At 47.2% G+C, this 27,522-nt stretch overlaps 1 protein-coding gene across 26 annotated transcripts in view; it reads right to left on the bottom strand.

Annotated features, from left to right (window-relative positions):
• Positions 1 to 893: 893 nt before the first annotated feature.
• Positions 894 to 27,522, bottom strand: part of B3GALT5 (beta-1,3-galactosyltransferase 5) — a 64,579-nt gene continuing 37,950 nt past the window's right edge. For all 26 annotated transcript variants that reach the window (XM_060395923.1, XM_060395924.1, XM_060395937.1 and 23 more), the window contains 2 exons: positions 14,932 to 15,077; positions 894 to 14,051 (listed from right to left, as the gene is read on the bottom strand). In XM_060395923.1, the coding sequence (XP_060251906.1) occupies positions 13,116 to 14,051 (936 nt within the window). In that variant the 5' untranslated portion in view covers positions 14,932 to 15,077 and the 3' untranslated portion in view covers positions 894 to 13,115. The remainder of the gene's footprint in view (positions 14,052 to 14,931; positions 15,078 to 27,522) is intronic.

Below are 27,522 nucleotides of genomic sequence, written 5' to 3'. Positions count from 1 at the left end.
AGTCGAACATGACTGAGAGACTAAGCACAGCACAGAGGCATCCCTTTGAAGCTGTCCCATTCTCTGCCTGTCTCTAGGCTTCCTCACCCCATGACACACAGCCTGCACCCCCTGTCTGATTCCTCCAACTTCTTTTTTGCCCTTATTTGCGTTTATTTGTGCAGTATTTATTCCCAGGCCATAAGTTTTTGTTCCTTCAGTTTCTTCTGAGCTATCTTTTCCTTCTGTGCCACCTCCTCTTCTGGTTTAGGAACAATCTGTTCTTTTTCAGTAAGGATCATCTCACTGCGGCAGGGCGAGCCCATGTATGGGTTGATCTGACCATGAGCTCTGTATGTCCTGCACCGCATCTTGGGGGCTTTGCTCACCGGATGTGCTCAATGACCAGAGAATCTACATCTAAGCCCTTAAGTTCAGCACTACTCTGCATTTCTGAGCATGTGCAGTAAAAATTCAGCACTCTTTTTTGGCCACCAACCCTGCATCCAGCCCCACTTCTTGGCCTGTACACACCTACCAACTCCGTCATTGTAATGACGGAATGGCACATATTGCTTCTTAAAGGTGACATCCTCCAGATACATGGTGGCTTTTTGGATATGCATACCCTTAATGGCCTGGGAAGCTTCACACATGTTCTCAAAGTAAACACAAAGATCTGAACCTCTTGAGTTGCATGATTTTATGGGGTTTTCTGGGTCAAGCACACCATCTTTAGAAGTCATGTTTAGAAGTCACAGGTTGTTTACCGGGAAAACTCCCTCCAACTTCTGTCTTGAGTCTGAGATGGGCTGAATTTGCTGTCTGCAGGAAGCATGGGTGGATGGTGACCTGCAGGTCTGCAGTACCACAGGAACTGTGGCAAATACACACGCAAGTCAAAGAAAAATACATCTGTTTTGATCATTTTATTTCCATGTAAATGACACTTTGAAAGGTCAAGGATTCAAGCTCCAGCTCAGAGATGAGCCACCAGGAAAATTCTAAACGTACAGTTGTAAAGGTGCAGTTTGCAAGGCTTGAGTTCTTAAACTTAAATGGTAGTTTTAAAAAATAGGAATATACCTGAGAGAAAGAAAATCGCAAAGGGTGCCTGCCCCAAAAGCCCCGGGCTTATGAATCCCATCAGGAAAGCTCTCTCTTGCCTCTCGCCAAACACTGTGCCCTCAGGACCCCACAAGAGTTAAACCCCATGTCTTTGCTTCCAAACCTCAAGGGAAAAAAGTAATCCCCATCTCTTTCAATGATAAGCATGTCAAGGTTGTTCAGCTTATTTTTCTAAACATATAAAATCAAAGTTGAATTTTTTAAGTATTTTCCCCAAACAAAAAAAAATATATAGAAAATATCAATGTGGGGGATGGGGGGAGATTGTCCAGTTTAAATCTTACATTGCTGACTTTCCAGAACACAAGTTTATCACATCATCAACAACTGAGAACAAACCAAGTGAACTCTGCTATCATAATAGCTTAATTTTATTAAAGATAAATATCATTAATATATCATAAATAAATACATATGCCTACTTCCAAAATATGATGACATAAGAGTCTAGTAAATTCTCCTAAAATACAGAGAGACAGCATTTTCAGGTTATCAGTCAGTAGTATAGAGTTTTATTTTTACTTCTTGTCTTTTAGGTCCCCAGCCTCCAAGATCTAATGCCTGATCTGAGGTGGAGCTGATGTAGTAGTAGTAGAAATAAAGTGCATGATAAATGTAATGTGCTTGAATCATCCCCAAAGCATCCCCCCTGCCACAGGTCTATGGAAAAATTGTCTTCCAGGAAACCAGCCCTTGGTACCAAAGAAGCTGGGGACCTCTGAAACAAGCAAATTTTGTCCATGAAGTGTTCTCAATTGGCATTAAATAATTTCCAGGCATGCTGGATTTTTCTTGATGTCTTATTTGACCAGGTGGAAAACAGATCAATCCCCACCCCCAACCCTTACCATCTGACATTTTCCAAAGCATAATTTAACAAAGGGTATCACCATTTCTTTGGTTTCTCTCTCTCTCTTTTTAATATTTATCTATTTGGCTGTACTGGGTCTTAGTTGCAGCAAGACAGATCTAATTACCTGATGGGGATCAAACCCCCGCCCCCTGCATTGGGAGCACAGAGTCTTTAGCCACTGAACTACAAGGGAATTCCCAGTTTGCCTCTTTGTTTGGGGACTCAAGACCTTGCACGGCCTCCCCCACAGCATGTGTGGAAGGATTTCTGGGCCAGACTGGGTAAAGGCCACCCCAGCCACCCGAACTCTGTGTACTCAACCAGAGTACACAGGCAATGCGACAAACAGATAAGGCAAAACAGCATGCCTCCAAAAACTACATTTAGCTATGGAATTCATTTTTCCACTTTCGCTTAAGGCTGACTATGTCTGGTAAGAGAAGAATTGGGTTTTTAAATTAATTAAAAACTCATTTTTTTGTCTGTCTCTGTTCCAATCGGCAGGCACTGGGACATACCCTGCTTCCTGGTCCCCTCGGCTCGTCCAGCCTTCACGGTTCTTTAACCCATATCGGGGGAAGGTGGCTTCACTGCTCAGTTTCTGATCTGAGAGCAAAGAGTTCTTCCCTCATAGTCATACTTAAAAAGCAGCAAAATAAAGGAACTCAGGTTTCTAACTTCCCACCATCTACAAATCCTCCCATCAAATTCAAAACAGAGAATGTCAGTACAATTCATCTCCCAAACACATCGTTGGGAGTTTATTTCTAACACAGCTCAGCCCAAGCTCACATACAGACTTCTGGATCATATAGAACCAAACAAATAAAAATATGTGTCAACAACAATCTAGAAAAGAGGCTTCAAGAATAGTGTTTGAAGGGACCTGCAGTTCACTTCATCTTTTTCTCCAGTCTACCACTCTGCCCAAATATTTAACCCCAAAACTAACTGACAAAGTATCTCCTCCCTACCAGGCAGGGGGCTGAACAGAGAGAAGGGACGCCTGCAAAACATTGACCACACCTGTGAAATTGATAAAATGTCCGTCTTGATATGACAAATACTGAAATAAATTCTTAAAAAAAAGAGAGAGAGAAGACAAATACTTCCCAGTGGGAGATGTGAAGAAGAGGTAAGCATCTCATCTATTTTTAAAATCAGGAGGAACAGCAGCTATTGTATTAAAGCAGGCTTGTTAATTACTTTATCTCTGGTAAAGCCACAGACTTCTGCCTGGAGAGCCCCTGAGAACCGCCCCAACCTGGTCTCTTCCCTTTAGCCCGTGTATCAGGGCTCAGAGGCACAGACCACTGTAAATAGTAGTGTGTGCACACTACTTCTTGCTTCTGAGAAATACATCCAAATTCAAGATGCTGTTTGATCTCTTTCACTTTCTTTCACTTTTTCTAAATATCCTGCTTGAAAAGTGGAGTCCGGAAAATCTCTGAACAAGGTGACTCTAGACCATTCCTACAGCCTTGATTCCCACCACACCCAGTGCAGTACGCACCTGCTCTGTCACAGAGGACAAAGGGACCTCTCAGACTCTCACTGACGCCCCCAGAACTGAGAACACTGGGGCCTCCTGCTCTTTACAACCCACGTGAGCAAACTTCACCTCGCTCCTCTTACTGCCCTTCACAGACTCGGGGAGGTCAAGTAACACACAGAAACTGGCCACCACTGAGCACCTCTGCTTACAGCCTCAGATCACCCACACAGGCACACACACACACACGCACACAGGCTGATAGAAGCCAATGCCTGTAGTGTTGAATCCACACTATTTGAGGGATAGCTTCTTTGGCAAGGTCTTTGGGTAAACAGAGGTGGAAAGTGGGCTGGGCTGGCCTGGAAGGGTTCATGTTCTGAAGCCAGACACTTGTTCAAACCATTAGATGGAGAGCTCAGTGAGCTCAGGACAGGGCAGGCCAGGGCAGTACAGGTCAGAGGACCCAGCTAAAGAGGAGGTTCCTGGAACACCACTGATGACAAAGGGCTGAATCCCAGAAGGTCACACAGGACAGGGAAGGAACAGAGATGTTGTCCACACTTGGGAAAGAAATGGCGGCAAGTGGAACAAGAAGGAAGACCCCCTGGACAGCTGGGCCGGGGGCAGAGCTGAGCTTCCTGAGAGACTCAGGAGGCTTGCCAGTCCCTAAGCACCATGGGAGGGCTCACCTACCACGTGCTGGTGAAAGGCAAGGCACTGAAGGCTGAGAGGTGGGGGAGGGGTGGTCTCTTCACATCTGAACCTCCCTGTCAAGTCAACGAATCACTCTGAACCTCAACTCAAAACCAGGGGGTTGTTTATAATAAGAATGGCTGCTGTGAGGAATCGAGACAGCAGGTGTGGAAGAGGTTTCTGGCATCTATCGACAGAGATGGCACTGAAGAAACACTGCTTCTTTCGGTTGCCAAGGGAACAGACACCCCCTCTATCCTCTTGACATTATGTGTTTGCCCAGCTATCACTCTGTTTGCAGAACCCATGGCCGTGAACCTCAGCTTGACCTTCATTCCTGGTGTCTTGTAAAAACCACTGACCATATTTGCCCAGCATGAATAAACAGATGAATGAAGGGCTGACATGAGCTTTCTGATGCTGGTTTCTGCTCCTGGAGATGCTGCTAATTGAAGGACTTGGCAAAGTCACTCCACTTTCCTGAGTCTTGGTTTTCTTATCTGGAAAAAGGAGGCTATTTTTTAGACTGCAGATAACCTCAAAGGCACCTCCACTCCATTTGTTTATCACTTGTTCAGGATATCACACCTTTTGAATGAACTGAGTCAGAAACACTGTACTCTGCAATGCTGAAGAACACAACGGACAGAAGAACTTCAGGAGTGCCAGGGAACATCAGAAGGATAGAGAGGAGCCAGAGCTGAACAGTCTTAAAGACTCACCCCAAAGATGTCTTGATCGGCCCACAGATCATTATAAAATGCACCAAAATCCAAGTCCAGACACTGACCTTCAGCAGAACTATTCAAGTTACCGATCAATTCACACACATCATCTCAACCAACACAATAACCCTGTGAGGTAAGAACAACTATTGTCGCATTTTTCAGATGGGAAAAAAAAAGGAAGTCAAGATAAGTGACTTGTTTCTTGAGTGAGAGAGGGAGGTAAAATTTAAACCCAGGCAGCCCCACCCCCAGAGTAGCCCACATTCAAGAGGATCCAAGAACTCTCATGAAAATTAATTTGTTTTGTTTTAAAAGTGCATGTTAGCACTTTATGCCAGCCTTCAGGGATCAGTGGAACATTGCTATGGTGCCCAGCAGGAGTTAGGGTCACCAGGCTGATCTCTAAAACAGCCGGAAGCTCATGGACAAGAGGACAGAATTCCCTGGGGGAAATTGTTCAGCTTCCCTGAGTCTTGGAGTTTCCAAATCAGATCATCTTTTCAAAAAAAAAAAAAAAAATTTACTCTAGTCACAGCAAAATGGATAGACCTAGAGAATATTACACTAAGTGAAGGAAGTCAAAGGATATCACTTATATGTGGAATCTAAAAAAAAAAAATGATACAAATGAACTTATTTACGAAACAAATAAACTCACAGACTTAGAGAACAAATTCATGGTTACCAAAGGGGAAGGTGGGGGGTAGGGGGGCGGGTAAATTAGGAGTTTGGGATTAGCAGACACACACCAGCATAAAGAAAATAAACAACAAGGACATACTGTATAGTACAGGGAACTAGAGTCAACATTTCATATTAACCTATGATGGAAAAGAATCTGAAAAAGAAAACATACATATAAATATATGTATATGACTTTGCTGTACACCTAAAACTAACACACATAGTAAATCAATTACACTCCAGTAAAGTTTTTTTAAATTACTCTGGCTGTAAAGTGGAAGAGAGGTTGGAAAGCACTGTGATTAGATCTATGAGATCAGTTAGAAACATGCTTTGCGAGGCCAGCTGACCCAAGATGGTGGCCTGCACTGAGGCTTCAACGATGGACGTGGAGAGATGGTGTCCAAACCACAGGGATCGGCGACCAACAGGCATGGCAGGGCAGCAGAGAGCAGAGGGGAGTCACAGAACTGAAAGAGCGGATGGTCGATGACAACATCCCCTGCAACTGGAAACTCCAGGGGAAGACGGGGCTCGGGGGCAGGAGACTGAGGAATGTGCTTTTGACGTGCCTTTTAGATGCACCTGGGGAATGTCCGGGAGCAGGTGCTACTGGGGAACTCCAGGAGAGGAGGTCTGGTGAGTTTTGTTGGTTTGGAGTTTTCCTTCCTCCCTTTTTTATAGAGTGTGCTGTTGCTGCAGTGGTGTGCTTTAAGACAACAGGAATTAAGTACATAAGAAGGAAAAAGTCAGGACACAACTGTGGGTGTAGCATCAGACTGAGGGTCAGCACCGCTCTGAGTGCTGCCTTGAAGCTCTAATTCTACAAATCTTGATTTTCACACATAAACTAAAGGGATGAGCCCTAAAACCTCTTGAAGTTTGGAAGCCCAGCAATTCTACCTTCATCTGAAACTGCCTTTGTACCTTCTGTTCCAGCTGTCACCAGTTTTAGAAATGAAGTCTATTTCCTGACAACTTGGTTTATTGTTGTCATTCTCCTAGGAGTAAAAGTCAGATGCAGTTGAGAAAAAGAAGTAAATTTCCGTAATTGTGAAAACAGGAGGACCTCCCTGGTGGCTCAGTAGGTAAAGAATCTGCCTACAACACAGGAAACCCAGTTTCAAGCCCTAAATCAGGAAGATCCCCTGGAGAAAGGAATGGTTACACATTCCAGTATTCTTGCCTGGAAAATCCCATGGACAGAGGAGCCTAGGGGGCCACAGTCCATGGGGTCGCAAGAGTCAGATATGACTTAGCAACTAAACCACCACCAGCAATGGAATGAGATTGTAGATGAGATAAGACGGGGTTGAAGGATGTGGGCAGGCACACAAAGTACATTATAGAATTTTATTTGCTTCTCAGTGTGAGAGATTTCCTGTTCCGTAAAAGGAGAGGACATGAAGTCAAGAAGCACTACTATATAGCATTTCTAGGTTTTCAGGTCCTGGTTTTCAGGTCCTAATTTTCAGTAAAAATAGGATTTCAGCAAAAATAGGATTTCAGCATCCCATTTACTGAATGATACTGGAACTACATGTTGGATCCATAGTGTTGGCTACATTTTAGAACTCCTTCACCTTTTAGTTGAGGCTCCCTGCTTTCCCTTTAAGATCACCTTAAAATGGCCACAAAGGTCATCACATGTCCATTCAGCAAATATTTATTGAGTATAGACTGTGTACCAGGAACTGTGCTAGGAATGTAAGGTATATCAGTGGCGAAAACAAAGAACCATTCTTGCACAAAGCTTTTGTTCAACTGGAGCAAACTCTAAACAATAACCAAAATAGATGCATGATAATAAGTAAATATGCTATACTCGTTAGAAATTGATCAGTGCAATGAAACAATATAACAAGGCAAGGGGGCACCGGGTGGGATGAGTTGCAATTCCATAGAAAGCGGTCAGGATGAGGCTCTTAAAGAAGGGATGATGTATGGCCAAAGGCATTAAAGAAGCAAAGAAATGGGCCATGAGACTGTCCAAGGAAAGGGTGACCCTGGCAGAGGCCCTGAGGTCATTAGAGTGTGCCTGGGACATTCCAGGAAGAGCAAGAAGGCCAGTGCGGCTGGAACAGTACTCCCTTTCAGGGAGGCCAGAGTAAGTGAGGGGAGGGCAGGAAGGGAGGAAGAAAGGAGATAACATAGGCAGACAATGATTTAAAAGATGGGACATCATTGGAGGGTTTCCTCAGAGATGGGTTTAGAGCAGAGAAGTGAGATGCTCTGGTCCATATTTTCAAAGGAGCAGTCTGGATGCTGCTCAGGAAACAGATGAAGAGGGTGCAACGATGGAGGCCAAGGGCCCAGGCAGAAGCTACTGCAGGGACACAAGTCCCAGATGATGGGGGCTTGGGGCGGGGGCAGGTGGAGGCAGTGATTGGCTTCTGGATATAAAACAAAGGCACAGCCAATGCATTGGCTGAGAGAGAGGAGTCACAGATGCCTTCAAAGCGTCTGACTTGAGCCTCTTGATGAAGGTGAAAGAGGAGAGTGAAAAACCTGGCTTAAAACCCAACATTCAAAAAATGAAGATCACAGCATCCGATCCCATCACTTCATGGTAAATAGATGGGAAAACAATGGAAACAGTGACAGACTTTATTTTCTTGGGCTCCAGAATCACTGCAGATGGTGACTGCAGCCATGAAATTAAAAGACCCTTGCTCCTTGGAAGAAAAGCTATGACAAACTTAGACAACATATTAAAAAGCAGAGACATCACTTTGCCAACGGAGGTCCATCTAGTCAAAGGTATGCTTTTTCCAGTAGTCATGTATGGATGTGAGAGATGGACCATAATGAAGGCTGAGCACTGAAGGATTGATGCTTTCCAATTGTGGTGCTGGAGAAGAGTCTTGAGAGTACCTTGAACTGCAAGGAGATCAAACCAGTCAATCCTAAAAGAAATCAGTCCTGAATATTCATTGGAAGGACTGATGCTGAAGCTGAAGCTCCAATACTTTGGCCACCTGATGGGAAGAGCCAACTCATTGGAAAAGACTCTGATGCTGGGAAAGATTGAGGGCAGGAGGAGAAGCAGGGCAGGGATGAGATGGCTGGATGGCATCACTGACTCAATGGACACAAGTTTAAGCAAACTCCAGGAGATAGTGAAGGCTAGGGAAGCCTGGAATGCTGCCGTCCAAGGGGTCGCAAGGAGTTGGGCACAACTTAGTGACTGAACAACAGCAAAGACAGAAGGGTGGAAGGGTCATTACCCGAGGAAGTGAAGGCTGCAGGCAGTGTGGATCAGGAGTTGGGGGAGACAGTTCAGGACAAATTCAGTTGCATATTTGCTCACTTTGTGATGTCAAGTAGGCCATGAAATTTATGAGGCTGGAGAGCAAGAGAGAGCCCCAGGCTAGAGATAAATGGGCACCCTTGGCACAAGAGGATATTTTAATCCATGGGGTTGGATGAGACCACCGGAGTACAAGGGGAAATAAATGAGGCCAACGCAGAATGAAGAGATGGAATGAGCAAAGGAGGGACCAGCAAGAAGGAGAGTCCAGAGTGTCCAGTGCCCCAGAAGCAGGCAAGACCAGCAGTGCAGGTGGCAGAATGAGGACAGAGACCTGACCTTGGAACCCACATCTCAGGCCATAAGTGACTTCAGTGAGAACCATCTTGTGGAGCCAGGCACCAGAGTCTGATTAGAGGGGATTTCAGATGAAGAGGAAACGAATTTAGGAGGACAAATATGGAAAACTGTCTCGGGCAGAAGAGCCAAAGGAGCAGACATGGGGCAGTGAAGGGAACGGGCTTAATGATGGTTTGGAAGATCAGAAACAACAGCCTCTGGGTGTGTGGGGGCTGAGTTGGCAGAAGGGAAAAACACAGCGAGGATGAAAGTACAACCTGAGCAAGGGGCTTGCTCTGCAGAGGTTAGAAGAGCAGGGAATCAAGCCCCAGAGTGGAGAGGCTGGCCCTATGGGAGCCCCTCTGGTTCCTCTGTACAGTCTCCAGCCCAGAGGCAGACTTGGGGTTCATGTCCTAAGGGGAGGGGGTGTGTGGTGTGGGAAGTCTGTGGAAGGGCCAGACGTGCAGCCTGAGCCCGCAAGGTAGGAGGCACCTGCCTCCTTCTGAACACTGACTGCATCCCTCAGTCCAACTGACTATCTAGGGGCGGCAGTGCTGATTGTGACCAACACGTGTGGTGCTCCCAAGAACACTTCAGCTATGTGACCTTGAGCTAGCTGTTCACACTCTCTCTGCCCTGGTTCAACTCAGTTCAGTTCAGTCACTCAGTGGTGTCCGACTCTTTGCGACCCCATGAATCGCAGCACGCCAGGCCTCCCTGTCCATCACCATCTCCCGGAATTCACTCAAACTCACGTCCATCAAGTCAGTGATGCCATCCAGCCATCTCATCCTCTGTTGTCCCCTTCTCCTCCTGCCCCCAATCCCTCCCAGCATCAGAGTCTTTTCCAATGAGTCAACTCTTTGCATGAGGTGGCCAAAGTACTGGAGTTTCAGCTTTAGCATCATTCCTTCCAAAGAAATCCCAGGGTTGATCTCCTTCAGAATGGACTGGTTGGATCTCCTTGCAATCCAAGGGACTCTTAAGAGTCTTCTCCAACACCACAGTTCAAAAGCATCAATTCTTTGGCACTCAACCCTCTTCACAGTCCAACTCCCACATCCATACATGACCACAGGAAAAACCATAGCCTTGACTAGACGGACCTTAGTCAGCAAAGTAATGCCTCTGCTTTTGAATATGCTATCTAGGTTGGTCATAACTTTCCTTCCAAGGAGTAAGCATCTTTTAATTTCATGGCTCGGTTACCTCACCTGTAAAGAAGGTTGGATCGCATCACTGACTCGATAGACCTGAATTTGAGCAAGCTCCAGGAGATGGTGATGGACAGGGAAGCCTGGCCTGCTGCAGTCCATAGGGTTGCAAAGAGTTGGACACGATAGTGACTGAACTGAACTGAAAAGCAGGAAAGTGGGTAGTCACCTCCCGGGGAGTAGTTGTGAGCATTTAAGGAAGTAATACTTGTGAAGCCCTTATCTCGGTGCCTGGCAATTAGCCTTGGCCATCAGTGTCATGGACTTCCCAGGTGTGTCGGTGGTAAAGAACCCTGCTACCCATTCAGGAGATGCAGGAGATGAGAGTTAGATCCCTGGATCGGGAAGACCCCCTGGAGGAGGCATGGCAATCCACTCCAGTATTCTTGCCTGGAGAATTCCATGGACAGAGGAGTCTGGCGGGCTACAGTTACTGGGATCACAAAGAGTCAGACATGACTTAGCAACTGAGCACACACACCTGAGCACACATCAGCACTGTTCCTCCCTGGACCTGTGAGTGAAGATACCAGCCTGGCCTCCTCTCCAATCCCATTTTTTAAATTCACGCTGGGTGCTATTGGAAGCGCCCAGAGGCCTCACTTTGCCTCCTCATTTGCACTTTCACAGTTTCTCACTCTCACATACAAGCAAGACAGCAGCACAGACTACACCTCTGGCTGGAGCCTGCATTCCACGACAAACAAGCTGTGAAGTCTTGGGCAAGCCTCTGGGTCTCTTTGAGCTTTATTTTCATCCTTTGTAAATACCAGAACAAATGAGCTCAAAGATCCCTTCAAGTTCTGTAGTCACAAAACATGTTTTTCCTTAGGGTATAAAAGGTCTTCATTATATAAAGAAATAGAATTGGGGATGGGGGGCAAAGGATGTGTTTTGCAGAAAGCTGTTTCAGAGGACACAGAGGGTGGAGGCGAGTGTGTGCTTGAGCTCCAATGGCGAAGGCTTTGGGCAGGTGCTGAGACCAGATCCTGAGTGAGATGAACCTCCCCTCCCAGCCCAGTGGCCACACGGACACGCACACCAGACAAGGTGGACATCTAAACACAGACACAGCCCTATTGCCAAAGACTCCTTCACCCTCAAAGCCCAAAGCCCACCGTTATCTCCCAAATCATAGGGAGTCTGTCCCACGGGACTGAGGACTGGCCCTGCTAAATCCAGGCTTCAGAAAACAAGCTCAGTCCCTGATTTTCCCACCTGAGAAGGTAGCTTTTCTGAACATGACCCAGCACATTCAGAGAAGCTGGGATAAGAAAACACATTCGCCAAGAAGCAGCTCCGTCTGGAAACAAGAAACGTTGCGCAAAATAAGATGCCACTTTGCAGATCAACCCGGCTGTGACCATTCTGCAGCAGACACCTCTTCCCGTGTTCAGGTCAGAGCTTCGTCCAACATTTGTAAGTTTCACAGCCATGTGAGGCCTCGGCTCTGAGTGCTGCTAAAGTTTGGTACAATAAAGTAGAAAGTAAGAACCGATCCTCCTGGAGATTGGGAGCAAGGTGGCTTTGTATGTCATGTGACAGTGGCTGAATGGGCAGATCCTGCCAAAAAAAAAGTGTTTTGTTTCCACACAACCCTGCAGAACAGGCTCTTCCAAACCCCCAGGAGATGCATACTAAAGTCCACATCACAAAATGCAGCTGTTCCTTGGCCATCTGAGGAATGCAGTGACGCTGAGCTGGGATTGGGCTTAGGACACGCACTCAGGAAGACGCACCTTGGACCAGGACTCAGTTCAGTGTTCAATATCCCAAGGGCCGTTTGAGAAGGTCTTGACTTAAATCATTCCCAGTTCCCAGAAAAGCTCCCAGCATCCTTCATGGATGATGCATCCAACCATCCTCCAGTGTGCACTTGGAGACCTGAAGTGCAGACCAAGGACAGATGGAGCCAACAGACGGGGTCACCACGGACAGCGGGGAAGAAACGCTGTGCTCTCAGGGATCCCCCACTCAGCAGAAGGGCCAACAGGTCTGTACAGCAGGCCAAGCTTCACAGTGATTTCTGAGCTGAGTCTGGTTTCTAAAGACTGGTTTCTATCCGGAACTGGGTGTTTCCCAGGGGGTAGAACTGCAGCCACTGCAGCAATGTCTTTGTAGTGAGTTGAGTGCCAAGCTGCTAACAGGGCCTCAGGCCAGCCAGACTCATCGTGAACACAGGGAACTAGGCACCGGAGGGATGGGGGGCATTGGTTCACCCCAGTCTCTGCACAAAAAAGCACAAGAATGGGACTTGAGGAGGAGGAGGGGATTCTTACAAGGGACCAAAGGATGCCAGCAGCAAGGTCCCCCTTGAATCCCCCACCACCACCATCCTCTCCCAGGAGGCAGCTCACAAGGGTGGACTGAGACGGAGGCTGCCACCTGGGATCTGACGACACTGGGTTCTCACCCTCGCTCTGGTGTCTGCCGGCTGTCATCCTTGAGACAGGTCCCCATCCCTCTCTAAGCTGCTGTCTCCTTGTTGCTATCCTCTGACATGAGAAGACGCAGCTGCACAGCAGTTAGTGCCACAGGGTAGGTGCTCAAGAGATGGTGTCTGTTATGGCTTGGGTACCAAATGGGGCTTCATCCGTGGTGGCATCTCCATTCAGATGGGGAAGGCTGCAGGACCTTGTGTTCTGCCTCTTCCTTCCTCGCTCCCTCCCTGACCTGGGGAGTCTCAGCCACACCATCAAAGATCTTTCGAAAGCCATCACCACAGTGGTCCACAGGCACTTCTAGGCTCCCCTCAGTTATCCGGACACTCTTCTTGCAGGGAGCCTTCCAGAGCCTGCCAGTACCTCAGGATGTCTCGCGGCTTGATATGATGGGAAGCCACAATCTTCTTATAACGGCAGGTGGTGAACGGTAACCCATCAGGGAAGAAAGTCTGCTCAGAGTGAAGTTCCTCCAGCCTGATCTCCAGTCTTTTCAGGCAGAGCCCCACAAAGACATCTTCCAGTTTAATGAAGGGCACGCTATTGGCAACATGGTACACCTCACCCGCCACATCACTGGAGAAAACGTAGCCAGTGCCAGAGCAGAAGGGCGGGTACTTGTCCCACGGATATTCGTACTTACTGACAAACCACTTATTGAACCGTTTCCTGATGGGATACTCGTTCAGTTTTAGGAAGCCAGTGAAAAACCGAGTTGTTCTGTTTTTCTTCAGGAGCAGTTCGGTCAGATAGTAGATATTGACAAACATGTCAGAGTCGGTTTTCATCACGAAAGTCGTCTGTGGACAAAAGCTGTAGATCCACTCCATCCCCATCATGGTCTTCAGGGTCAGATTGAAATAAACATCTGCGAAGTCCTTCTGGATGATATCACGAAACTTCTGGCTCTCCTCGGCCACTTCTCTTGAGACGTGTTTACTGGGAGAGGTTCCCAGGAGAAAGAATGTTTTTATCCGCTTTCCCTTTATGATCGTTTCTCTTCCCCACGTGCTCCGGATGACCAAGCGGACAAACCACTGCTCATGAGATGAAGCCACCAGCAGTACAAGGAAGGGGGGATCCTGCCTGCAGTCTATATCTGGGAGCTGAAGGAAGTCCCCAAGTTCATTCTTGAAAATCATTGGTTCTCCTTTAAAAGGATTCAGATCCTCCAGGTTATAATACAGACAAAAGGCTCCCAGGACCACCAGGGAAATATATACCCATCTCATCTTCATGCAAGCCATCTGAAAGAAAAACAATCAAATGGTTAGACCTCAAAAAGCAGGAGGATAACTTTGCCCTGGGTGGCTGAGATGGGGGACGAGATGAGACCCATGCTTCATGGCTCAAGTTTTAGAAACCCTGGAGTCTTGTTGCAGACACAAGTGGAGTGATGAGATTCCACAGGGAGGCAGAGATGAGTGCCACCAACTCTCACTCCCTGGTGGAAGATCGGGACCACAGGAACCAGGCAGCGGTCCTGGCTCCTTCATGGTGGGAGTCTCGGATCCCTGATCTGGAAGGACATGGAACCACATGGCTCACTAGGTCTGTCCTTCCAGTTCTGCCCTTCTCTGACTCCATTCTGGCATCTAGCTAGAGAACCTGCAAGGCTGGAAAGCACATGTCCTAGACCCAAATGTACAGACACCTGGCTCTCTTCTTTGACTGATTTAAACACCGTTTCATCCCTCCCAGAAAGAAGCAAGACCAGTCTTCAATGTGCACAACTACCTTGGAATTCCATTCACGCAAAGCAGTGGCTTTTTTTTTTTTTTTTTTTGGCTACTTTTTAAATCTATTCTTTCACTGGACTTCCCAGGTGGCACTAGTGGTAAAGAACTCACCTGCCAATGCAGGAGATATAAGAGACATGGGTTCGATCCCTGAGTGGGGAAGATCCCCTGGAAAAGGGCATGGCAACCCATTCCAGTATTCTTGCCTGGAGAATCCAATGGACAGAGAAGTCTGGCAGGCTAAAATCCATATGGTCGCAGAGAGTCAGACATGACTAAAGCAACTATACATGCACGCATGTTCTTTTGCTCACTTATCTCTTTTATTCTCCACAAATCCAGGATCATCCACATCAGCATTATAACATTAAGAAAGCAAATAACTCACCCTTTTCCTGGGTAAGATGAACCTCTTGTTTGAAAGCTAAGTCAAAGGGTAGATTCCAAGAGCTGTCAGCATATGTCATTCAGCACAGTTAGGTCTTGGGCTTGGTTTGTTTGCCGGAAAATGATGATTCTCTTCCTCGGGAAGCCCTATGAGGAAAAACCAAGACCAATGTCATTCACATTGCTCATGCCTCAGCAGCAGCTCTTTACTATTTGCTGTGCTGAAGCATTTGCCATAGTGCCCATGCACTACTCATCGATAGGACATTATTCCCCAGCCTCACTTTTCTCATCTGTAAAATGGTCCAATCAAGACACATGCCATCACATGTTTGCTCTGTTGGCAATAATAAAAGCATTCAAATATCTGAAAATCCTTTTAGCCTAATGGGTTAGGACAGCATTCCAGAACTTTTTAAGGAGACACAGCAGACAACTAAGTCAGTTACAGTCACATAATAGAGTCCATGGCTGATGTTTAAAGGCTTAACATAGGGAGGAAACACATCAATTCTCAACTCAATGTCTGTGTTTTCAGAATATCATGCTGGATAAGCGGACAAAGGGCAAGAAAAGAAACCCACTGTGTGAAACAAAGAAAGGGTCAGTTATTTTGACAGCAAAAGAGCACTTTGAAATTTCATTAAGGAAGAATCTGTTCCAAATACATTCCCCATAAAAGAAATGAAACAACTAGCCGACTCTCTGGAGGTCAACTTAATCCAGCTCCTGTTCTCCTGGGTCCCCCATGGAGCTTGTAATCAGCTGGAGCCCCCACTAGCTTCAAAGAAATCACCCCAGGAGGCAAATGGACTTTGAGAACAATGCTGAGCTGATGCTGTAAGAGGCTAAGAAGTCTGTTCCTTTCTTTGTGAGGCTGTACTTGCAGGGCTAGGATATGTAGTCTATTTTGGTGGGGGAAGGGGTAAGGGAAACCAAATTGCATTTTCTACTGCAGTATGCTTTAGAAAGAAACATAAAAGCCAATGCAGGCAAAAGATGCCCTTTCTCAATTTTGCTGCCTTTCTCGGATAAGTCTGCTCTTCCTCAGCAGTTGTCTCAATAGTAACCCTCGGTTCTCATCCCCCATCCTGTGCCCTTTCCTGGGACCTTCCATATGAATCTCAGTCCCCAGGAAGGGATGCTCAGCATCCAAGGGGCAGGATGAGCACCATGCCTGACCATCCAACTGGCCAAAGCTCGCTGGGGCTGTTTGTTTTCATGTGCAGCTGGAAGAAACTTTCTGCCCACAGTGCAGAGACCAAGAAGCATGCTCTCCAAACGTTTTACTTTGCAGAAACAAAGGCATCAGAAGTCCACAGCCTGAGGGCTGGGAAGCCAAGGGGATGCTCTGGAAAGTTAAGTTTAGGGGGCTGGTGGGAGGACCACCTGCTGAAGGGAAAGATCTGGAATGGACAGCAATGGTCCACTCTGAGGCCAGAGACAGTGCCTGGGGCTGAAGCACACAACCAAGGGGCCTGTGACCTCAAAGGAAAGAGAACTGTCCAGCCTGCTGGATAGACCACGAGGAAGATGTGGTATTTAAGCTCATTCTTGAAGGGCAGGTGTGATGTGACAGGTGGGAACAGGGATGGGAATCCCAGCCCCAGGACTCACAGAGGACAGTGAGCCATTCAGAGGGCTGGGTTTCACCTTCAGCACACCTGCTCCAGAGCCGTCATCCTCATACATCTGAGAAGACTCTCACCATCCCCCAGGCCTTTGGAGAGCAGAAGGGCATTGTGGGGAAAGCAAGAAAGAACAAGCAACGTGCAGCCTGAACAACCCAGAGGCTCTCAAACTCAGGTATAAGAGTCTCCCAAGAGGCTGGTTAAAAATGCAGGATCAAAGCTTCCATTCCTTTTAAAAAAAAATGAAATAATGCCATTTACAGCAATATCGATGGACCTAGAGGTGAAGTGAAGTAAGTCAGGAAGAAAAAGACAAATATCATCCAATATCACTTATATCTAGAATGCAAAATATGATACAAGTGAACTTATCTATGACACAGCAACAGACTCATGGATGTCGAGAGCAGACACAGAGTTCCCAAAGGGGAAGGGGTATGGGGAAGGACAGACGAGTTTGGGATTAGCAGATGCTAACTATTATATACAGAATGGATAAACAAGGTCCTACTGTATGGCACAGGGAACTATATCCAATATCCTGTGATAAACTGTAATGGAAAAGAATACAAAAAAGAATGTATATACAGGTAAAGCTGCGTCACTTCAATGGACAGTGGAAATTAATATAACATTGTAAATCAACTATATAAAACTATATTTATTTTGATAAAATAAATTGCTTTTTAAGAAAAGATTACATCCCACACAGACTCATATAAAGCAGGTCTGGAACCCAGGAATCTGCATTTTAGTATGTCCCAGGTGATTCTGTTAGGGACCAAACGACGGGTTCTAGGACCTGAGTCATGTTTACCAGAAAGAGGCAGGACATGCGCTCATCCTGCCTGGCCAATCATGTAACGCCAGCTACTCCTGTAACTGAGACAAAGAACTGCCTGTATATAAGCCACCATACTCCTTTGTTCGGGGCTCTTGTCGGATTCCACTGTGCTGGATGAGACTTGGGCCTTAGCACGCTAGAAATAAACTCCCTTCTTGCCTTTGCATTACTGTGGTGGACTTGCTCTCTCGGTCGGTTCGGAGATACGGGCTCGGTGCATAACATTTGGGGGCTCGTCCGGGATCTCCGTCCCACTGGGGAGGACAACTCTCCTGGTAGAAGGGAGTAATCTCGTTAGGAGATAAGAGCTCTGAGCACCGGTGCTAACGTTGTAGAAGCCCAGATTAAGTCCGGGGCCCAGTATCGTACTGGGGAGGCATCTGGGTGTGAAGTGCAGAGGCAAGTCCAGTGTAAGGCCGAGGCCCAGTATCGTGCTGGGGAGGCGGCTGGCTCTGGTTACTAGATTAAGTCCGGCGTAAGGCCGAGGCCCGGTATTGTGCTGGGGAGGTGGCTGGCTCTGGTTACTGGATTAGGTCCAGCGTAAGGCCGAGGCCCGGTATCGTGCCGGGGAGGCGGCTGGCTCTGGTTACTGGATTAAGTCCGGCGTAAGGCCAAGGCCTGGTATCATGCTGGGGAGGCGGCTGGCTCTGTGAACACCCTGCAGGTAAGACTGAGTGTATTGTTGGTGGCCACCTTGCATTTATTATCTGTTTGTCTATTTGTGGTGTCTGCGTTGCTCTTTGTGTGCTCTGTTGGCTCCCAATGTACTTTTCTGTGATCATGGGACAAACAACTTCTACTCCTTTATCTCTTATGATTAACCACTTCTCTGATTTCAAGTCTAGAGCTCAGAATCTTTTGTTACTGGTGAAGAAGAGCAAACTGGTGACTTTCTGTTCCGCTGAGTGGCCCACCTTTGACATTGGATGGCCACAAGAGGGAATCTTCAATCCCCAAATTATCCAGGCAGTTAAAGAGAGGGTGCTTACTCCTAGTCCTGCCGGGCACCCAGATCAGACTCCCTACATTCTGGTCTGGCAGGATCTAGTGAGAAACCCACCAGAATGGCTTAAACCCTTTGTTCTCACTCCTTCTAAACCTCCCCGTCCCTCTTCCCCAACTCCAACCTCGCCAAGCCCACAGGTGCTAGTCATGAAGGCTTCCGAAGAAAAAGAAGGAAAAAAGGACGAGAATTGACCAAAGCCGGTCTTCTAGGAATCTTCTTTGTATCCTAATCTGATAGATCTGGAGACCGAATTGTTCCCACCCACGTATGCGGATCCACATCTGCCCTTGCTTCCACAGGTTTCATCAGGAGAAGCCAGGAGGAGAACCGAGCCTTCAGCTCCTCCCAGAGAAGGGGGCCCCACCCAGGGAACTCAGGGAAGAACAAGGGAAATGGCCAGCGTAGCGGAAGAAGACCCAGAAGTCCCCTCCTCCACCATTCACGCGTTTCCGGTCCGGGCAGGGCCAGCCAGAGAGGGTGGAGAGCGGACATATCAGTATTGGCCCTTCTCCACTAGTGATTTGTACAATTGGAAAACCCAGACTCCCTCCTTCTCTGAAAAACCACAAGGTCTTATTGATCTTTTAGAGTCTATCCTTTTTACTCACAATCCCACTTGGGATGATTGTCAGCAACTGTTACAGGTGCTTTTCACTACAGAGGAGTGTGAGCGGATCCTGTCAGAAGCTCGGAAGAATGTGCCAGGGGTGAATGGGAGGCCCACAATACAGCCTAACCTCATTGAGGAGGGGTTCCCCTTGGTGCGACCCAACTGGGACTTCGAACGCGCTGAAGGTAGGGAGCATCTCCGAATGTACCGCCAGACTCTTATGGCCGGCCTTAGAGCGGCCGCCAGGAAGCCAACTAATTTGGCCAGAATAACTTCAGTGAGGCAGGAGCCAAATGAGAGCCAGTAGCCTTCCTTGAAAGGATAATGGAAGCTTTTAGACAGTATACCCCTATGGACCCACAGGCAGATGAGTCACAAGCGGCAGTTATGTTAGCATTTGTAAATCAAGCAGCCCCTGATATTAGAAGAAAGTTACAAAAGATAGAGAGGTTAAGTGAACAATCCTTGCAAGATCTAGTGAGGGCAGCCGAGAGAGTTTTTAATCATAGGGAGACCCCAGAAAAGAGAGAGGACTGCATTAGAAGAGAAGAAAGAGAATTTAGAGCTGAAGAAAACCATAAAAATCAAAAAGAGCTGGCCCAGATATTTTTTGCTGGGGTTGAAAACAAAAACAGGTTCCAGAAAGGGAAAAAATTGGACTCAAAAACTGAAGAAAAAATGACAAGGCATAAGCTTGAGAAAAACCAATGTGCGTTTTGTAAAAAGAGTTTTGACATTGGAAAGATAAATGCCCCAAGAAAAATCTAAAAGAGGGGCCCAAGAACCCCAAGAACGAGACTCCCTCTCCAGACAGTCATATCCTCTACACGGGTGAGGATAGTGACTAGGGGGGTCAGGGCTCGAAGCCCCTCCCCGAGTCCTGGGTAACTATAAATGTGGAGGGGAAACCGGTTGGCTTCATGGTGGACACGGGAGCCCAATACTCAGTCTTAAACCAAAAAGATGGACCCATGTCCAAGAAAAGTAGCTGGGTGCAGGGAGCAACCGGGACTAAACGATATGGATGGACTACAAAACGGCATGTGAACTTGGGGGCCCACCAGGTAACCCATTCTTTTCTGGTGATACCTGAGTGTCCAGTGCTCTTGTTGGGAAGGGATTTACTGTCTAAAGTGAATGCCTAAATTCATTTCAACCACGGACAATTGTCGGTTTTAGATGAGACCGGGCATCCTCTTCAGGTCCTGTCTCTGGCATTAAAAGATGAATAGACTCTACTTGCCAGAGGCCCCAGCGACAATAAGCCCCAAAGTACAACCATGGGTTCAAAGATACCCTCAGGCCTGGGCTGAAACAGCAGGAATGGGACTGGCCAAACAGAGGCCCCTATCATTGTGGAACTGAAAGCAAGTGCTTCCCCGGTGAGGGTACGGCAGTATCCCATGAGTCAAGAGGCTTGACAAGGAATTACTCCTCATATACAATGCCTCATAGACGCTGGGGTCCTGAAAAGGTGCCGGTCCCCATGGAACACTCCCCTGTTGCCTGTGAAAAAGCCTGGGGGAACTGATTTTAGACCGGTTCAAGATCTACGAGAAGTCAACAAACGGGTAAATGATATTCATCCTACGGTTCCTAACCCTTATACATTGCTAAGCAACTTGCCTCCAAACTACATTTGGTATACTGTTTTAGATTTAAAAGATGCCTTTTTCAGTTTGCCTCTTGCCCCCGCAAGCCAAGAGATCTTTGCCTTCAAATGGCAGGAAGACGGTGGTCAGACCCCTGTGCAGCTGACATGGACTCGCTTACCACAGGGTTTCAAAAACTCGCCCACGTTATTCAATGAGGCCCTGGATGAAGACCTCCGTGAGTATCGGGTTGAACACCCTACCATTGTTTTATTATAATATGTTGATGACCTTATGCTGGCAGCGGCTACAGAGAAAGAGTGCCAAGAGGCAACAGGTGACCTTCTCCAAACCTTGGGGACTTTAGGTTACAGGGCCAGTGCCAAAAAGGCCCAGATTGCCAAGCAAGAGGTTACATACCTCGGTTATAAGATAAAACAGGGCCAGAGGTGGCTAACACAGGCTATGAAAGAAACCATCCTCCAGATCCCTGAGCTGGCTAACCCTAGACAAGTGAGAATTTCTGGGAACTGTGGGATATTGCCGGTTATGGATCTTGGGGTTTGCAGAAAAGGCCAGGCCCCTATATGAAGGGACCAAAGAAAACAAAGACTGGAAATGGACTGAGCCAATGAAAGAGGCCTTCCAAGAGCTCAGGTGAGCCTTGCTAAAAGCTCCTGCCCTTGCCCTCCCTGATCCACCTAAGCCTTTCCAATTATTTGTAGATGAAAAGTGGGGGATAAGAAAAGGGGTACTAACACAGAGATGGGGACCATGGAAGCGACCTGTAGCTTACCTTTCCAAGAGACTGGACCCAGTGGCAGCCGGATGGCCACCTTGCCTCCGTATCATCGCGACCACCACGCTCTTAGTCCACGATGCTGATAAACTGACTTATGGACAGAGATTCTTGGTCTACACTCCTCATGCCATAGAGAGAGTTTTAAAGCAACCCCCAGGTAAATGGATTTCTAATGCCCGCTTGACGCACTACCAGGTCTTGCTACTTGACACCCCACGGATTCATTTCCAAACGCCCTGCACTCTAAATCCGGCCACTCTTTTGCCCAATCTGGAGGAAAATAGCCCCCTCAATGATTGTGATGAGATACTGGCCGGGGTAACAGCAATACGAAAGGACTTAACCAATACTCCATTGGATAACAGTGAGCTAAAATGGTTCACAGATGGCAGCAGTTATGTGAAAGATGGACAGAGGTGGGCAGGAGCCGCAGTAGTAGATGACTCTGGACAGACGATATGGGCAGAGGCCCTTCCCCCGGATGCCTCAGCACAAAAAGCAGAGTTAATTGCCCTGATTCAAGCATTAGAGAGAGCCAAAGGAAAAAGAATAACTATTTTCACTGACAGTCGCTATGCTTTTGGCACGGTACACATCCAGGGCCCAATATATCGGGAACAGGGGTTTTTGACAGCTGAAGGAAAAGAAATTAAAAATTTGCCTGAAATCTGTAGACTTTTAGAGGCTGTACAGATGCCTCGGGCTGTGTCAATAGTACACGTACCTGGACATCAGAAGGGTGACAGCCCCACAGCATGAGGGAATCATGCCACAGACCTGGCAGCTCAAAAAGTAGCTGATGAAGATTTCATCACCCCTGTGTTGGTGATCGGACTTCCACCTCCAGGTATGGGAACTCTGCCCCCAACCCCTGAGTATTCATCCACAGACCTTGCTTGGATCCAAGAACACACCAACCTTCAAAAAGGTGAAGATGGATGGTACCGAGACTCAGACGGCTACTTGATAATCCCTGCTCAGTTGGGACGGCAACTATGTGAGCATTTACACTTGTCTACTCATCTGGGAGAAAAGAAGATTCTGATGCTCTTTCAAACTGCGGGCCTGCGATTTCCCCGGCACCAGAAAACTGTAAAGAACATAGTGCATGCTTGTAAGGCGTGTCAACAGATGAGGCCAGGAAAAGGACAACGTGCAGGACTGAGGTATCGGGGAGAAGGACCAGGGCAACAATGGGAAATAGATTTCACCGAGGTAAGGCCAGGCAAGTATGGTTACTGGTACTTGTTAGTGTTGGTGGATACCTTCTTAGGGTGGGTGGAAGCTTTTCCTACAAAGGGAGAAACCGCGATGATAGTGGCGAAAAAGATTTTAGAAGAAATAGTTCCCAGGTTTGGCCTGCCAGTGACCATCGGCTCTGATAATGGACCTGCTTTTGTGAGTCAAATAGTTCAGAGCCTTGCCCTAGCCCTGGGGACTAAATGGAAGTTACATTGTGAATACAGTCCACAGAGCTCAGGGCAAGTAGAAAGAATGAATCGGACCCTAAAAGAAACTGTAACTAAATTGGCTATAGAGACTGGCGGGGACTGGGTGACCCTCCTTCCCTTCGCCCTCTTCCGTGCGCGTAATACTCCTTATCAACTTAATCTGACCCCATTTAAAATTCTGTATGGGAGACCTCCGCCTGTATGTCCAATATTTGAAGGAAAAAAAACTACCGCCTCCCACGTTGGGACAATTCCAAGAGGCCTTGATGGCCTTAAGCAAGGTGCACCTCGTGTCTGGAAACTGCTCCGGGAAATACATGTGGGTCAAAATAAGGAAACTATTCCCTCACATGACATTGGCCCAGGAGATTGGGTATGGGTCAAAAGGCACCAAACCAAGGCACTAGAACCCAAATGGAAAGGTTCTTATGTTGTTCTTCTTACCACCCCAACTGCCCTAAAGGTCGACGGTATCGGGCCTTGGGTGCATTGCAACCGTGTACGCCCAGCTACTTCAGCAGAGCAGGAAGACGCTAAAAAAGAATGGGAAGCTTCTCTGCACCCATCCAACCCCTGAGGCTGAAGCTCCGGCGTCGTCGAAAGGACCAAGACAACTCGTCTGGACCATCTTATGGATGACCATGTTACTCTGCTCCAAAGCTGCCAGCATAAACCCGCACCAACCCGTCAGAATCACCTGGAAACTGCAAAATGGACTAACACGTGAGATGCTTAACTCCACCACCGCAATACATCCACCAAATACTTGGTGGCCAGACTTATACTTTGACATTAAGCCGGTGGTGAACGTACCCTGGAAAAGGGGAAAGCTCCAGAATCATGCATTCTGGGCATGCCCAGGTGCGCCCAGGCATAACTGGAAGATCTGTGGGGGGATACAGGACTCTTATTGTAAATCTTGGGACTGCGTAACTTCCAATGATGGGTTGGAGACTCCAGGGTATAGACGGTGGGATGTAGGAAATCGGGACTTGCTTAACTTCTCATTTGTAGGACCCATACCTCCATACACCATTTGGGAAAAGGATCATAACTTTGCCCAGGTAAAAATAAGGTTTAACATTGACAAAGCCAAAAAAAGAAAAGGCCTGGGTCAATGGGATATCATGGGGGCTTCAGACCAGAACTGACGGGTTCCCATATCGGGAGTATTATAATGGGATCATTGTTGTGAGTCAAGTTTTAGAACCAGTACAAATGTATAGTATCGATCCAAACCCCGTTGAACAGGCCCATGCAACTCTCTACCCGACAACCTCCCTACCTACATCCCAGGGACCAACAAAAGACCCAGAGGCGGGCCCCCTTGCTAAACTCGGACAAACAGATCCACTATGGAAATTAGTAAAGGCAGCTTATGCTACCTTAAATCAAACCCATCCTGAGGCAACTAAATCCTGTTGGTTATGTTACAACTTAATTCCCCCTTATTATGAGGCAGTAGGCCTCAACGCCTCTTACGACCTGGCCAACGGCACCGATCCTCCTCAATGTCAATGGGGAGACCGAAAAGTGAGCCTTACAATGAGAGAGGTATGGGGGAAAGGGTTATGTATGGGCAAGGTATTATCAGAGAAGTCTCCACTGTGTGCGCATGTCATTGAGCCTACGGACTTGCCCATAGTCAGGTGGCTAATACCACGGATGGGAGGATGGTGGGTCTGTTCACACACGGGGCTGACTCCATGCTTACACAGCTCAATCTTTGATCCCAAAGAAAAATTCTGTGTTATGGTAGCAGTCATGCAAAGATTCTGTACCAACCAGAGGAAACAATATATGATTACTGGGCCCAAAAATTGACCCTAAATCCTCAAGAAAGAACTTACAAAGTCAAGAGGGAACCTCTTACTGCCATAACCATAGCAACTATGTTTGGTCTTGGAATAGCTGGGGCCGGAACAGGAATAACAGCTTTGTCCCTGCAAAGCCAAGGATTTAACTCCCTGAGAGCGGCCATAGATGAGGACATCACCCATATAGAGCAATCTATTAGTCATTTGGAATCGTCTTTAACTTCCCTATCTGAAGTAGTTCTGCAAAACAGAAGAGGATTAGATCTGCTCTTTCTGCAATAGGGAGGACTCTGTGCTGCCCTAGGAGAAGAGTGTTGATTTTATGCTGATCACACAGGAATAGTTAGAGAATCTATGGCCAAAGTAAGAGAGGGACTAGCCCAATGTAAATGAGAATGTGAGGCTCAACAAGGATGGTTTGAGTCTTGGTTTCAACAATCCCCTTGGTTGACCACCCTAATCTCCACCTTGCTGGGACCCCTGCTAGTACTTCTACTGATGCTTACCTTTGGCCCATGTATTATCAATAGACTTGTAGCCTTTGTAAAGGAACGCATAAATACAGTACAGCTGTTTGTGCTTCGGCAACAATATCAAACTGTCTCAGGACCAAGAGGAAGATTCCTCTATATGATCTAAGGACAGGGTGGAATGTTAGGGACCAAACGATGGGCTCTAGGATCTGAGTCATGTTTACCAGAAAGAGACAGGACATGTGCTCATCCTGCCTGGCCAATCATGTAACGCCAGCTACTCCTGTAACTGAGACAAAGAACTGCCTGTATATAAGCCGCCATACTCCTTTGTTCAGGGCTCTTGTCGGATTCCACTGTGCTGGATGAGACTTGGGCCCTAGCACGCTAGAAATAAACTCCCTTCTTGCCTTTGCATTACTGTGGTGGACTTGCTCTCTCGGTCGGTTCGGAGATACGGGCTCGGTGCATAACAATTCCACTCTAGGCTGGCCCCTTTGAAAACACCAGTGGGCACCACTTGGATAAAGCCATGTGAATGAGGCTCTCTACAACTGCCCCAAGCCCACGCTAGGCCACAGCTCTCTGCTTCCAGCCAGAGTCCAGACTCAGCCCATTGGAGGAAAGCTGGGAGCCAGCATCTGAAGCTACGGGAGCAATACAGTTCTTGCAGGGCAATGAGTGTGTGTCAGCTTGCCTGAGCCATGAGGTGCCTGGACATCTGGTCAGACATGCTGGTTGTGTCTGTGATGCTGTGTTTTGGATGACATGAAAATTTGAATCGGGAGTCTGGATAAAGCAGATTGCTCTCCCTAATGTGGATGGAACCCCTCTCACCACACAGTGGAAGCTCAGAGTCTGAACCACTGGACTGCCAGGGAAGTCCCTAGAAAGGTTTTCTGTATATTATGATGCTTTTTTAAAGTTAAAACACCATAATAAAGAGAAAATTTAAAACAGGATTAACACAACCCCAGGAAGTCTGGGCTTTACTTTTTCTGCAAACTCTGAAGCCTGGATGGCTGCTGGCCTGAAAGACTGCTGTAACATACCAGTTGGCCAGACATGAAGAGCAGGCTTCCAAATCAAAATGTGTGGTTGCTATGATGATGCTCCAATATTTCATTAATTGCCAAATCCGTATGCACTCCATTTTCCATTTTAGATCAGTTTAAGACGTGGCAGAACAGATTCTTAAAAGTTCTCTTTTGTTAACCTCAGGCAGCCTGCTTGGATGGAAAGATGGAGGAATTTGGAAACACAAGATCTTATTCACATCAGGCTAGATCACAAGAGAGTGTTATTTGAGACAAAGTATTTAAATACTACCCACTTGTGTCTATGTCTCCAACTGGGGAGAACCATGCCTGCTGCTCAATATGGTTGGAAACCATTGGATGTCTGGTGGCAATTACTTCTGTCATGACTTGTGGGGGGCTTATGGCAGGTCACTCCAAAATATGTTTCAATGGCATATGGATTATTTTGAATTACAGTTATTTAAGAAGCAGCCAATGCAAGGGACACTCTGACCCTCCTTTCTGTCCCCCCAAAATAAAAAAATCTCTCACGTGAAAGGTGCCCTCTCTGAATCTGGAAGTAGAGAGACACCTTTATCTCCAGAAATGAAGAATCTGGGGCAGAAAAGCTGATATAAACAAACCTTGTTACTTCTTTAATTTACTACTCCAGCCCAGATGCTGTTTAGATTTTTCACTAAGTAGCACCCAAAACCTGAGATTCTTTATCTTGTCAACATCCCGCAAGTCTATTGTTTCTTTGTCTCAAAAGTTTAAAGGCTGCCTGCTTTGACCTCTTCTCAAGTCCCAATTCTAGGAGATTTCAGTACATAGGAAGTAAAATTGTTTCTTTTTCTCCTGTTCATCTGCCCACATCCAGTTTTGCTAAGAGTACAACTGCAAGAGCTCCAGATGAGTGCAGAGGGGAATGTCACCCCCCTGACTTCTAATTGAAGCGGGATGGGGACACTCCACACTGTCACCTCGGTCCCCCCTTTCAAGTCCACTTTGCAAGGGGATTCTGTCACAACAAGCAGAGGGTACCCTACCTAAGGATGACCCCAGCCCGGAGGAGCATGGGGAGAGTGGCCCAGGGATGCCCCAGAGCTCCACCCCTGGCTGGATGCTCACATCACAGGCCACAGCCCTGGAGGGTCTGGGAGCACCAGAGAGAAAACACAGCCTGGTGGGTTCAGAGGACAGTGGCCACCTCTTAGAGGGCCAGTGAGAGGAAGAGAACTGGGCCTCCTAACAGTTCTCTGTGAGAGTGAGTTCTTCCTGAAGCCAGCGGGAGCCACAAACCCTCCACAAACATTTTTATATCATGGAAACTTTCAATGCAGCTCA

Source organism: Ovis aries, chromosome 1, assembly GCF_016772045.2.
Source record: "Ovis aries strain OAR_USU_Benz2616 breed Rambouillet chromosome 1, ARS-UI_Ramb_v3.0, whole genome shotgun sequence".
Lineage (NCBI taxonomy): Eukaryota > Metazoa > Chordata > Mammalia > Artiodactyla > Bovidae > Ovis > Ovis aries.
This window is presented reverse-complemented; position numbering and strand designations above follow the sequence as displayed.